Raw genomic sequence first — 12,812 nt, 5'->3', positions numbered from 1 at the left:
TTTTAAATATCTTCATACTGAACAAAAGGAAAATAAAAATGTTAAACCTGTAGCGGCTATACAAAGTGGCTCTACATTATCCTCTCAAAGGCACAGGGGACAGAAAATAAAAGCTGCTGACATCACACCCAAAGGAATAAAATCTTAAGAAAAATCAAATAAAACAGGTACTGAAGCAAAGACACAAGGAAGATTGGCCCAAAGTTTAGTTATAAAGATGTACAAATGCTTTCAATCCATTTTAATATCCCTGCCTGGTTTATTTTATTTATTTCCTCTGCTTATCATCTTCTGTTTACTGGTTGCAAACCTAAAGTGCCTCAAATGTGCATAACTAGAAAGTTGAAATTTGATATATTGTGCAATAATGAAAATTTAAAAATGTGTATTGGTACTTACGGATCAAACTCATGGATGACACTCTCAAACCTCAATACAGAGAACAATCTGGTAGAAAATGCTGCGGAATAAACAAAAATTAATATTACAATTGAATCCTGTTCACTACTATCTTTAAGTAACCTTAACAGTAGTCTTAACATTTGAATTCAAATTTATTTCACAGGTCAAATATTGAAGTTAACCAAATTTTATGAAATAATTTCATCTTTGGCTTTCAATAACTAATTTGAATTGCTATAAAATTCCCTCCTGTTCGTCAGAATTGTGGTGACGGTGGGGTGGATCTGAAAGTTTAATTCATAATCTCACTGAATCATGATCCTGACCTGTTTCTTCAATATTTTTGGATTATGTTTAGTTTTATGGCTGGGGACTTCAAGCAGGTCCTCAGAAGGTGCCACAATCTGAAATCTGTGGAATGGATGGCCAAACTCAGAGACAATCCACATTCCTTTAGGTTTTCAGTGGATGACAGCCTTGCTAAGGGCGAGAGAGAGAGCAAGAGCGCGAGAGAGATAGTCAAGTTTCCATCCTCTGAACATTGTTCTATAGAGAATATATTTAAATTCTTGGATGTACAGAGGCTCCTTCTGACAGTGGAACAATTTGTTGGGGAATAAAAAGTGAGGGATCGTGGTCTTACACAGAAACAGTTATAATTGCGTTAGTAAAACCCAGAGTAGACTGACTCATCCAATGGTCAATGTGGGCAAAGTTGTATCAACTAAACACACAACAAACCATATAGTGCACAAGTGAATGGAAACATCAGCTACTTTAAAAAGGATATTAAAACCTGCTCCAAAAGAGAAATTAGCACTCCTGCTCTTTAGGTGGCATACACCTAACACTTTAGTTCACAATTCTCACTTCACATGCACTTGCAGAGGATGCTGGCAGAGCCAGGTTAGGAATAGGGATAAAATTAGGCATTTCATTTTCATTTGCTGCTCCTATCAGCCTCAAAGTTCAACTTAAATAGAAGGCAGCAATTTCACGCTTTAAGTCTGGTGCAACATTCGATACAATCAAGGTTGATCTTCCACTTCACCCTAACCGTCCCACACCATCCCCACATTCTTTAATTTCTTTAAGTACCCAAAAATCTGTACATGATTGATAATATTTTATATTAAGCTCAAGAGTGATACAATTTGATCAGAAACTACAGTCTTCAATCTAAACAAAGGAAGCAATGAAGGTGTGAAGTGTGGATTGGTCAGGGTAGGTTAGTAAACTGAATTAAACAATATGATAATGGATTGGCAATGTCTAGTATTGAAAGAAATAAATGCTTGGTTTACAACAAACACCCATTCCTTTGAGGTATAAAAACCCACCAGAAAAATTTATTCAACAGTTGCAAAGATGACTTGAAGATTGTATTAGAGAAGGTAAGCTTATACGGTTGCCAAATAAGTAGTAGGCCTGAGGAATGCTAACATTTTACAATTCAGCAAAGAAAGCTCATTCTCATTAGAAAGAAACTGACAATGCAAAAATAGAATATGAAAGCAAACTAGCCAGAAGTATAACTTTAGATGATGAAAGTTTCTATAAAAGGCACATGTGAGCCGAATACAATCAGAGGGGAAGGTTTACGATGGAGAATAAGGGAATGGCAGAGAGGGCATAATCTTAAGGTGAGAGGAGAAAGATTTAAAAGGGACCCAACGGGCAACTTTTGCACAGTGAGTGTTTCATATGTGGAATTAATTGCCAGAGGATGTGGTAAATGCAGGATCAGTTACAATATTTAAAAGGCATTTGTACAGATATGTGAATAGGAAATGTTTAGGGAGATATGGGACAAATGCAGGCATGTGGAACTAAGTTTAATTTGGGAAATGTGGTCAGCATGGACAAGTTGAACCGAAGGGTCTGTTTCCATGTTATATCACTATGACTTTAATGCATCCACAAATCCAAGACTTTTTCCTTAAGTATTCTAAGATATATGTTTCAGATGTCATAAAGGTGGTCCTTTTTTCGAAAAGCTGTTCCTTTTCTCAAGGATGCTGCGTCCTTGGTTTTTTCAGAGGGGTTGTAAATAGGCCAGGCTCCGAAATGGCTGGGATTGATACAGCCCTGAAAGTTGAAACTTTATTGCTGGAACAGCACAGCAGGTCAGGCAGCATCCAGGGAACAGGAGATTCGACGTTTCGGGCACAGGCCCTTCTTCAGGAATGAGCAGAGAGTGTTCAGCAGGAGAAGATAAAAGGTAGGGAGGAGGGACTTGGAGGAGGGGCGTTGGAAATGTGATAGGTGGAAAGAGGTCAAGGTGAGGGTGATAGGTCGGAGTAGGATGGAGGCGGAGAGGTCAAGACGACGACTGCAGGTCAGGAAGGCGGTGCCGGGCTGGAGGGATTCGGCTGAGACAAGGTGGGGGGAGGGGGGATGAAGAAACTGGTGAAGTCCAAGTTCATCCCCTGTGGTTGGAGGGTTCCCAGTCGGAAGATAAGACGCTCCTCCTCCGACCGTCGCGTTGTTGTGGTTTGGCGGTGGATGAGTGACGTCAGCAACCTACATTTGGACCAGTGACGTCAGCAACCCACACCTGGACCACATCGCCGCATGTGTCTCCACCCCCCCGCCGCGGAGCGTCTTATCATCCGACTGGGAACCCTCCAACCACAGGGGATGAACTTGGACTTCACCAGTTTCTTCATCCCCCCTCCCCCCACCTTGTCTCAGCCGAATCCCTCCAGCCCGGCACCGCCTTCCTGACCTGCAGTCGTCTTCTTGACCTCTCCGCCTCCATCCTACTCCGACCTATCACCCTCACCTCTTTCCACCTATCACATTTCCAACGCCCCTCCTCCAAGTCCCTCCTCCCTACCTTTTATCTTCTCCTGCTGAACACTCTCTGCTCATTCCTGAAGAAGGGCCTGTGCCCGAAACGTCGAATCTCCTGTTCCCTGGATGCTGCCTGACCTGCTGTGCTGTTCCAGCAATAAAGTTTCAACTTTGATCTCCAGCATCTGCAGACCTCACTTTCTCCTACAGACCTGAAAGGCCTTTTTGCTTGTACGTAAACAGATGAGTGTGTATATTCGGAACAGCATAGTTAAGTCTAGTTTGGTATAGTCTAAGCTCTGTGGGTGCTCTTTATTCTGTCCTTTGTGTTTCATTCTGTAATTTTGTGAATAAATTTTTGTCTGTTTTAAAACCTGGTAGTCAATCTGGCTAATTTACTCCAAGTAATTTTCACTGTACACTTATTGAAACAAATTGCAACGTTAAGGCCTGGGCTGCCTGCTTAAGAATGTTTTGAGTGCTCTGGTCTAGTCCATAACACAGAGCCTAGGTATTTGTCAGTGTTCAATTTCTCCAACATCATTTTCAATATGTTTTGTGCTCTCTTTCATGAACCCAGAGCAAAATATGTATTCAGTTGGTCAACTATTTCCTTGCTCCTCAATGTAAATTCCCTGTATCTGACCGCAGCGGACCTACATTTGTCTTCACCAATGCTTTTTCCTTCACATACCTGTAGAAACTTTTACGTTTAGGTTTTAACGTCCCTACAAGCTCACTCTCATACTCTATTTCTTAATCAATCCCTTTGTCCTTCTTTGCTGAATTCTGAACTGCTCCCATTACTCAGCCCGTTATTCCTTCTAGCCAATTTCTATGTCTTTTCCTAAAATCTAATACTCTCTCTGATTTCCTTTATAAGCCATGGTTTGGACATCTTGTCCACTTGACTTTTGTGCCAGACAGGAATGAACGATCAGAGTTAATGTTTTGGGTTGGGTGTTTTGTTTCTGATTTAGAGCATCCACAATTCTTTTGGTTTATATTAGGAATGAACAATTGTTGCTGTTTAATCACGTACTATTTGAATGCTTGCTATCACCTTTTCACTTTCTGCAACAATCCCTAATGAGGAATTTGATCGTATTATCGTCACGCATCCCCAATGGGCCTCTCTCAATTACGCTACCATTATTCCTTTCTCATGACACAATGTCCTAATTGGTTCTTCAACATACTGGCCTGGAAAACCATCCCGTGTATATACTTCAGAAATTCCTACTCTACAGTACTGCTATTAATAGGATTTGCCCAGTCCATACACAGATTAAAGTCAACCATAATTACAAACACTCCTTTATTGCATGCATCTCTAATTTGGACATCGATGCACAGTTCCCATTAGTGGGTTTTTTTGCCCGTTGTTGTTTTTCAGCTCTACCCATACAGATTCCACACTGCTGCATCACACTTACATCATTTCTTGAGATGATAAACTAGTTCAGATCCACGCACCTGACTAGTTACAAATTGCTAAGCTAAAAATTGCCTGCTTATACCTATGGTGTCTCAAAGTGCTGTAATTTGTTCATGTAGTGCAACATTGTTTGGCCTAGCTCATAATCAAAGAAGGCAACTTAAAGCCACAGAGGAAAGATGAAAATCAGAAAACTAATATTCTGCATAATTCTGGTCTCCCTCTGATAGGAAGGATGTTGTGAAACTTGAAAGGGTTCAGAAAAGGATGTTGCCAGGGTTGGAGGTTTTAAGCTATAGAGAAAGGCTGAACAGGCTGGAGCTGTTTTCCCTGGAGCGTCAAATGCTGAGGGGTGACCTTATAGAAGTTTGTAATATCATAAGGGACATGGATAGGATAAACAGAGGAGGTCTTTTCCCTGGGGTGGGGCAGTCCAGAACTAGAGGGCATAGGTTTAGGGTGAGGGGGGAAGATATAAATGGGACCTAACAGGCAACCTTTTCACACAGAGGGTGGTATGTGTATGGAAATAAGCTGCCAAAGGAAGTGGTGGAAGCTGGTACAATTACAACATTTAAAAGGCATCCGAATGGGTACACGAAGAGGAAAATGGACCAAGTGTTGGCAAATGGCACTCAATTAGTTTAGGATATCTGGTCAGCATGGACGAGTCGGACCAAAGGGTCTGTTTCCATATTACATGACTCTATGACTAGTGGTCGCAAGTTTGCCTTTTAAAAAAAAGGAAAGAGAGAAACATTCTACATCTTTTCTGGGTCTGAGGAATGAATGAGACAGTAAGAGATGGTGTGATTGGGATCAATGCTGAATGCAGGAGTATGAGTTGTCCAAGGGTTGAACTTTTATTCTTATGAATAATAAGCAAAGCCTGGTTAGAAACTCACAGAGCACAGCTGCCATAGACAGAATGAGCAGCTTCAGCAGGGTGTCCTGTTTCTCATAAGACAACCGCAAAAATCCCAGCTTCGTCATCTTTGGTCTGGTGTTTGCAGCTGACAGACTATTAACCTAGGAAACAGAAATAACAATTGTAATACTTATATTAGCACCAGATTCATTCAATGACAGCAAGAAATACATTACAATCATAATTACAGTGAGCAATATGAACTCAATTTCGTTTTGTGAATTTCTTAAATCTAGCTTTCCAGCAGCATTAGCCAATGCAATACAGATTTCTATTTCCCATTCTAATCTGCCTATCGCCGACACATTGATTCAATGCATATGATCCAAGTAACCTGTTACAGTTTGTCTATCACCTGCTTGACAGGAATTACTGACATGGATCCGTGAGCTGATTCCCAGGTTTATCGTTATTAATGCTGACAGGCAATACTTAAGATTTCCAAAAGTCAGGATTGGGAGGTCACAGCTGTGGACAATGGCTCTGAAAGCTTAAACTCAAAGCAATCTAAAAATACGGCACATTCCCTCTTAGAGGATTATATTGTATTGATAATAAAGTAAATTGTCAAGAAATATAAAAACAAGAAAAGCATCTATGGGTATGTAAAAAATATCAGCTAGTGATTCTGGGATTCTTGGAAGATACAACTGGGGAATTGATAATGGTGAACTGGGAAATGGAAGATAATTTAACCAAAACTTTGCATTGAATCCTAAGAGATAGGATGTACATTTACTTGGAAAGGCAAGGACTGATTAGGGATAGTTAACGTGGCTTTGTGCGTGGGAAATCATGTCTCACAAACTTGATTGAGTTTTTTGAAGTAGTAACAAAGAAGAATGATGAGGGCAGAGCAGTGAACGTGATCCATATGGACTTCAGTAAGGCATTTGACAAGGTTCCCCATGGGAGACTGATTAGGAAGGTGAGATCTCATGGAATACAGGGAGAATTAGCCATTTGGATACAGAACTGGCTCAAAGGTAGAAGACAGAGGGTGGTGGTGGAGGGTTGTTTTTCAGATTGGAGGCTTGTGACCAGTGGAGTGCCACAAGGATCGGTGCTGGGTCCACTACTTTTCATCATTAATATAAAAAGATTTGGATGTGAGAATAAGAGGTATAGAAGTAAATTTGCAGATGACACCAAAATTGGAGGTGTAGCGGACAGCGAAGAAGGTTACCTCAAACTACAACAGGATCTGATCATCAGATGGGCCAATGGGCTGAGAAATGACAGATGGAGTTTAAATTTAGATAAATGAGAGGTGCTGCATTTTGGGAAAGCAAATCTTAGCAGGACTTATACACTTAATGGTAAGGTCCTAGGGAGTGTTGCTGAATAAAGAGACCTTGGAGTGCAAGTTCATAGCTCCTTGAAAGTAGAGTCGCAGGTAGATAGGATAGTGAAGGCGGCGTTTGGTATGCTTTCCTTTATAGGTCAGAGTATTGAGTACAGGAGTTGGGAGGTCATGTTGCGGCTGTAAGATTTACAAGGATGTTGCCTGGGTTGGAGAATTTGAGCTATAAGGGGTGGGTGAATAGGATGGGGCTGTTATCCTGGGAGTGTCGGAGGGTGAGGGGTGACCTTATACCTTATAAAATCATGAGGGGCATGGGATAGGATAAATACACAAAGTTGAAAATGTGTTCCTGGAAAAGCGCAGATCTTCAGCATCTGCAGACCTCACTTTCTCCCTAAATACACAAAGTCTCTTCCCTGGGCATAGGTTTAGGGTAAAAGGGGAAAGATATAAAAGAGACCTAAGGGGCAACTTTTTCACGCAGAGGGTGGTACGTGTGTGAAATGGGCTGCCAGAGGAAGTGTTGGAGGCTGGTACAATTGCAACATTTAAAAGGCATTTGGATGGGTCTATGAATAGGAAGGGTTTGGAGGGATATGGGCTGGGTGCTGGCAAGTGGGACTAGATTGGAGTGGATATCTGGTCGGCATGGACAAGTTGGAGTGAAGGGTCTGTTTCCGTGTTGTACATCTCTATGACTCGATGCCCTTCACATGGGAAGTCACTGTAAACACCCAAAAGATATCAGATAAGCAAGGTGCTAAGGAGGGGAAAAGTCTTGAGTGCAGATTAACTCATTGTGACTACTTACACGTCCTTAAGGCTAAATGTACATTTCAAGTGTTCAGATTTCAGTCAAGGTGACAATGACCTCTGCCAATGTCACACAGCAATGAATACTTTGCAGATACTTCAAAATCTGTCTACCACTAACAAGGCAAGTCAGGGGTGTCTGGAGGTGGAATGCTCCCCATCAACACTACTCAAGAATTGTGGCACAATTCAGGACAGAGCAACCCATTTCCTCCACCACTTTGACGAACTGCAGTAACATTTCAAGAATCCTCCAACAGCAATTCCTAAACCTGCGACTTCTATCATCCAAAAGAACATGGGAAGGTCCACAAAACTCTTTCATTACAAGATCCCCTGGTTTCTTCCCACAGTTCAAAGATGTGCAGGTCAGGTGGATTGGCCATGCTAAATTGCCCATAGTGTCCAAGGATGTGTAAATTAGGTGGATTAGCCATGGGAAATGCAGGTTTACAGAGACAGGGTAGGGGAAGGAGTCTGGGTGGGATACTCTTTGGAAGCTCAGTTTGGACATGATGGGCCAAATGGCCTGTTCCCACTCTGTGGAGATTCTGTGATTCTATACTGCAGTTCAAGAGACATATCTGCAGTTCTGTAAGGAGGGATCTCAGATTTTGATCCAGCAGAAGTGAAGGAATGATGTTATAGTTCCAACTCAGGATGATATGTGGCTTGGAGGGGATCTCATAATAAAGGGCTTTCACGTACCTTCCCATGTTCTTTTAGGTGCCTTCTTGAACCACTGCAATCCACTTGGTCGAGGGTAGACCCATAATGCCTTAAGGGAGTACTTGCATAGTTTTGGTCCCCATATTTAAGAAAGGATACATTGGCATTGGAGGCAGTTCAAAAGACATTCACCAGGTTCATTCCTGGGATGAAGCAATTGATGCATGAAGAACAGATGAACAGGTTATGCCCTTTTACATCAGATTTTAAAAGAATGAAAAGTGATCACATTGAAACAATGAAGATTCTGAGGGGGCTTGACATGATAGATGTTAAAATGATGTTTTAAATAGTGAGAACACCTTAAACCAGGAGATATGGAGAGAGATTAAGTGCTGCTATACCAAACTGAGACACGAAAAAACTTTTTCGCCCAGAGCACACAGTGTATGTTTGGAAGTCTTCATCTCAGAGCATTATGGAGGCTGGATCACAAAGTATGTAAGAGAGAGGGTATGCAGGTTTTTATAATATCAAAGAGTTGAAGGCTGTGAGGAGTTGAAGTCTGGGGCAGGTAAGTCATGATTTTATAAAATGACAGGACAGGCTTGAGGGAATAAATACCTTATTCCAGATCCTATTTCTTACATAGCCAGTGAGGCTCACATCTCTGGAATGAACAACAAAAAGAAGGTTTCCAGTACACTCCAGTCAAACCACAAGGTAAACGAGGCCAACTAACCACTGTTGGAGAAATGTTAGACTGAAGGTGCTGTGCTTTCAGGTAAGACACAAGAGTGAGACGTTATATACACAGGTAACAATAATGATCCAATGGCACTACAAAACACAGGCAGGGTCATGAGGATGAAGATGGGAAAATGGAGAAATGCACGAAATATGGCCATTTAAAAAATGAAAACTGAATGCAAATTATTCGCAAATATTGCTACAGCATAAACCACACAGCTAAACAGCCTTTTGAATCTGTTCATGTCACTGGCAATGTCAGTACTCATTACTCACCCCAAATGCTTTCCAGGTGGTGGTGGGAAGTCAATATGGATAAATATTTCTAAAATCGATCAGGATTTTACTTTTACTAATGTTTCTGAGACTTGATATGAAGAGAGAGGCCAGAACTCCCAGTGCACAACAATTTTCTTTCAGAGCCCTGGAAAGGCTGGTCATGTTTGCCAAAATGACAGAGGTACAGCTCTTACACTTCGCTGTGGCCCACCCAAAAACCACAGATCATTCTCTGCTGCCTCATGGTTAGCAAAAGACTTTCATTCATATAGCACCTCTCAAGACTTCAGAATGTCCCAAAGTGCCGTATAGCCAATTAGGTACTTCTGAAGCATCAAACTGGCTGTAAAGTGAGAAACATAGCAGTCACTTTGCACGTTGCTGAGCTCCTACAAACAGCAAGGAAATTAAGAACTGGTATTGAAATTTAAATGGGGTTGACTGAGCAGCAACAGTGGTCCAGAATCAGCATCATTTATATCCTTTTCTTTGAACTGGGTCCCAGCATCTTTCAAGTCTATCTGATATGGTAAACAAAACTTTACTTCCACTCCTTATAGAAAAAGAGTAAATCCAACATTGTAGCTTTCCCTCAGTGCTACAGTTGAATGTTGGTCCATTTATTCACTCACATCTCTGGAATGGGAGTTGAACCCACAGCTTCTAACTCAGGAATCAACTGCACTATGAAAGTTATACTTCATTTGTGCAAGAATTATTTAAAACTTGCTATGGACAGCACAATCTCGACAGCCAAACAAATTCCCACAGAAACTCAAAAACCTTTTACACAGTAGAGACAAATTCATCCAACATCTCAGCGGTATATGCCAAGTTAGACAGTGGTATAGAATGCAGAAAAACAGGCTTGATCTCTCCTTTGTACTGATCAGACAATTGCATTTAGCGATCCTGCAACTGAATTTGGAACAAAAGAGGTTTAACCAGAATCCAGTGACCATTTGGTAGGAGCAAATTATTGCAGATTTTCCGATGAAGAGTCATCTAGACTCAAAACATTAGCTTGCTCACTCTCCATGGATGCTGTCTGACCTGCTGTGATCGCCAGCATTTATTGCTTCCAGTGATTATCTTGACATAGAGTCACAGAATCATAGAGATGTACAGCATGGAAACAGACCCTTCGGTCCAACCCATGATGACCAGATATCCCAACCCAATCTAGTCCCACCTGACAGCACCCAGCCCATATCCCTCCAAACTCTTCCTAATCATATACCCATCCAAATGCCTTTTAAATATTGCAATTGTACCAGCCTCCACCACTTCCTCTGGCAGCTCATTCCATACATGTACCACCCTCTGCATGAAAAAATTGCCCCTTAGGTCTCTTTAATATCTTTCCCCTCTCACCGTAAACCTATGCCCTCTCGTTCTGCACTCCCCGGCCCCAGGGAAAAGACTTTGTCTATTTATCCTATCCATGCCCCTCGTGATTTTGTAAACCTCTATAAGGTCACCCCTCAGTCTCCAACCCTCCAGGGAAAACAGTCCCAGCCTGTTCAGCCTCTCCCTATAGCTCAAATCCTCCAACCCTGGCAACATCCTTGTAAATCTTTTCTGAATCCTTTCAAGTTTCAAAACATCTTTTTCTTCCCAGGGAAAGAGGGTGTGACTGGCTAGACCAGCATTTATTGCCTATCCGTAATTACCCTGGAGAAGGTCAAGATGAGCTACTTTCTTGAAGTGTAGTTCTTGGAGGGCTGGGTCACTCGCAGTGCTCATAGGGCAGCAATTCCAGGATTTAGACCTGCAATAGTGAAGAACCAATAATATATTTCCAATTCGGGATGGTGAGTAGCTTGGACAAGAACTTTCAGGTGGTGGTGCTCTTATTGCATCCGTCTGGATAGTAGAGGTTGTGGATTTGGAAGGTGTTTTAACATGTTACTGCAATGCATCTTGTAGATGGTACACACTGCAGCCATTTAGCATCAGTGAAGGGAGTGAACGTTAAACAGAGTTTGATTCTGGCTGTGAAACGAATAAGCAAAAATTGTCAAAACTTAAATGATCACGGTTGTCATTCAGACAGTGTAAGGTTCCATATTCCTACAGAATTTTACCTCAGAATAGTGGCTAAATTGGACAAAGAAAAATAAAAGTTCCCTGCAACATTTTTTTTGAAGAATCAAATCAAATGTTAAAGGAGATTCATAGAAATGGAAGCAGCTCATTGGCATTGCGGACTATATGGAATTGACCAACTTACTGGGATTTTGCATAATCTACAGAAACATAACCTCAGGATTTTAAAAGACAGTTAATTACAAATTAAACAGGCGATGGCAGGGGGCGGACAGAGAGCGGATGACGCCGATAAGGCGCAGTGCCTGGACTCTCAGTGTGTCCCCGAACTCGCATATCCCGACCCTGGCTTCCCCAGCACTGCTGCCCGGGGCCCCGAGCGCGTCTGACCCGGGAGCCGGTCCCTGTCCCCGCCCGGGGCCTAGCTCTTCCCCTCACCCCCCAAGGCCCTTTCCCTGTCTCTCTCTATCCCCCGGGGCCCCTCGCTTCCCCGCGGATTGTGCCCGGGCCACCTCCCCCTCTGACCTGCTCAGCTCTTCGTTCACTCCATCCGCAGCCGCGGCTCGGGCCGCTCGCTGGTGTAACCTACCCCGCTAGCGGAAGTGGCCGAACCACTCGGCCACGGCGGTGGGAAGCGTGGGTGGGGGGGGGGGCGGATCCCGCGGAGAGGGAGCCCTCCGATTGGGCGATCCGCTACCAGTCAGAGCCGGCCGTTTCCGGTATCAAGTTTGGTCGAGCTCGCAAAGTGGACGTGTCATTCGCGCGAGGCCGCGCGCCTGCCCACGTCGAGGAGTCCCCGCGGAACAAGAGCGACCCCTGCAACTATTGCCTGATGGGATACCGGAGGTTTGAAGCTGGGCAGCTGTCAATCAAACAGTCTGAGCTGCAGTGCGTGAGGGTGTGAGAAGGAGAGATTGGGAACATCCACAGACAGGAGCTAACATTGACTGTTCAAATGCCTTTGGGAAAGACTAACAGAGCCAGGGAGTATATACCGAATGGTAGGACCTTAGGAGACAAAGGATCAGAGGGGCCTTGGTGTGTATGACCATAGATCCTCAAAGGCAGTGGGACTGGTGGATAAGGTGATTAAGAAACTGCAAGAGTACAGAGGATATGGTGCACTATGTATGTGCACTATGAAGTGTGTTGCTGGAAAAACACAGCCGGTCAGGGGGCATCTGAGGAGCAGGAGAATCGACGTTTCAGGCATAAGCCCTTCATCAGGAATGAAGGGGTGGTCCAAGGGGGCTGAGAGATAAATGGGAGGGAGGGTGGGGACTGGGGGAAGGTAGCTGGGAATGTGGTAGGTACTCCTGCTCTTTGCATGCTACCTGACCATCTGTGCTTTTTCAGCACCACACTCTTCTACTCTGATCTCC

At 43.1% G+C, this 12,812-nt stretch overlaps 1 protein-coding gene across 2 annotated transcripts in view; it reads right to left on the bottom strand.

Moving 5' to 3' along the window:
* The window catches only part of stt3a (STT3 oligosaccharyltransferase complex catalytic subunit A), a 44,279-nt gene extending 32,200 nt beyond the window's left edge, over positions 1 to 12,079 (bottom strand). The window contains exons 1-4 of one of the 2 annotated variants that reach the window (XM_043676874.2): positions 11,956 to 11,985; positions 11,055 to 11,152; positions 5,542 to 5,665; positions 400 to 460 (exon numbers count right to left, since the gene is read on the bottom strand). In XM_043676874.2, the coding sequence (XP_043532809.1) occupies positions 400 to 460; positions 5,542 to 5,629 (149 nt within the window). In that variant the 5' untranslated portion in view covers positions 5,630 to 5,665; positions 11,055 to 11,152; positions 11,956 to 11,985. Of the gene's footprint in view, positions 1 to 399; positions 461 to 5,541; positions 5,666 to 11,054; positions 11,153 to 11,955 lie in introns of both variants that reach the window. The other variant, XM_043676875.2, reaches the window with a different exon arrangement.
* Positions 12,080 to 12,812: the final 733 nt, after the last annotated feature.

Source organism: Chiloscyllium plagiosum, unplaced genomic scaffold, assembly GCF_037043375.1.
Source record: "Chiloscyllium plagiosum isolate Xiang-an unplaced genomic scaffold, Cpla_swu_hap1 HiC_scaffold_29, whole genome shotgun sequence".
Lineage (NCBI taxonomy): Eukaryota > Metazoa > Chordata > Chondrichthyes > Orectolobiformes > Hemiscylliidae > Chiloscyllium > Chiloscyllium plagiosum.
Note: the sequence above shows the minus strand (reverse complement) of the source record. Positions and strands in the feature narration are given on the sequence as shown.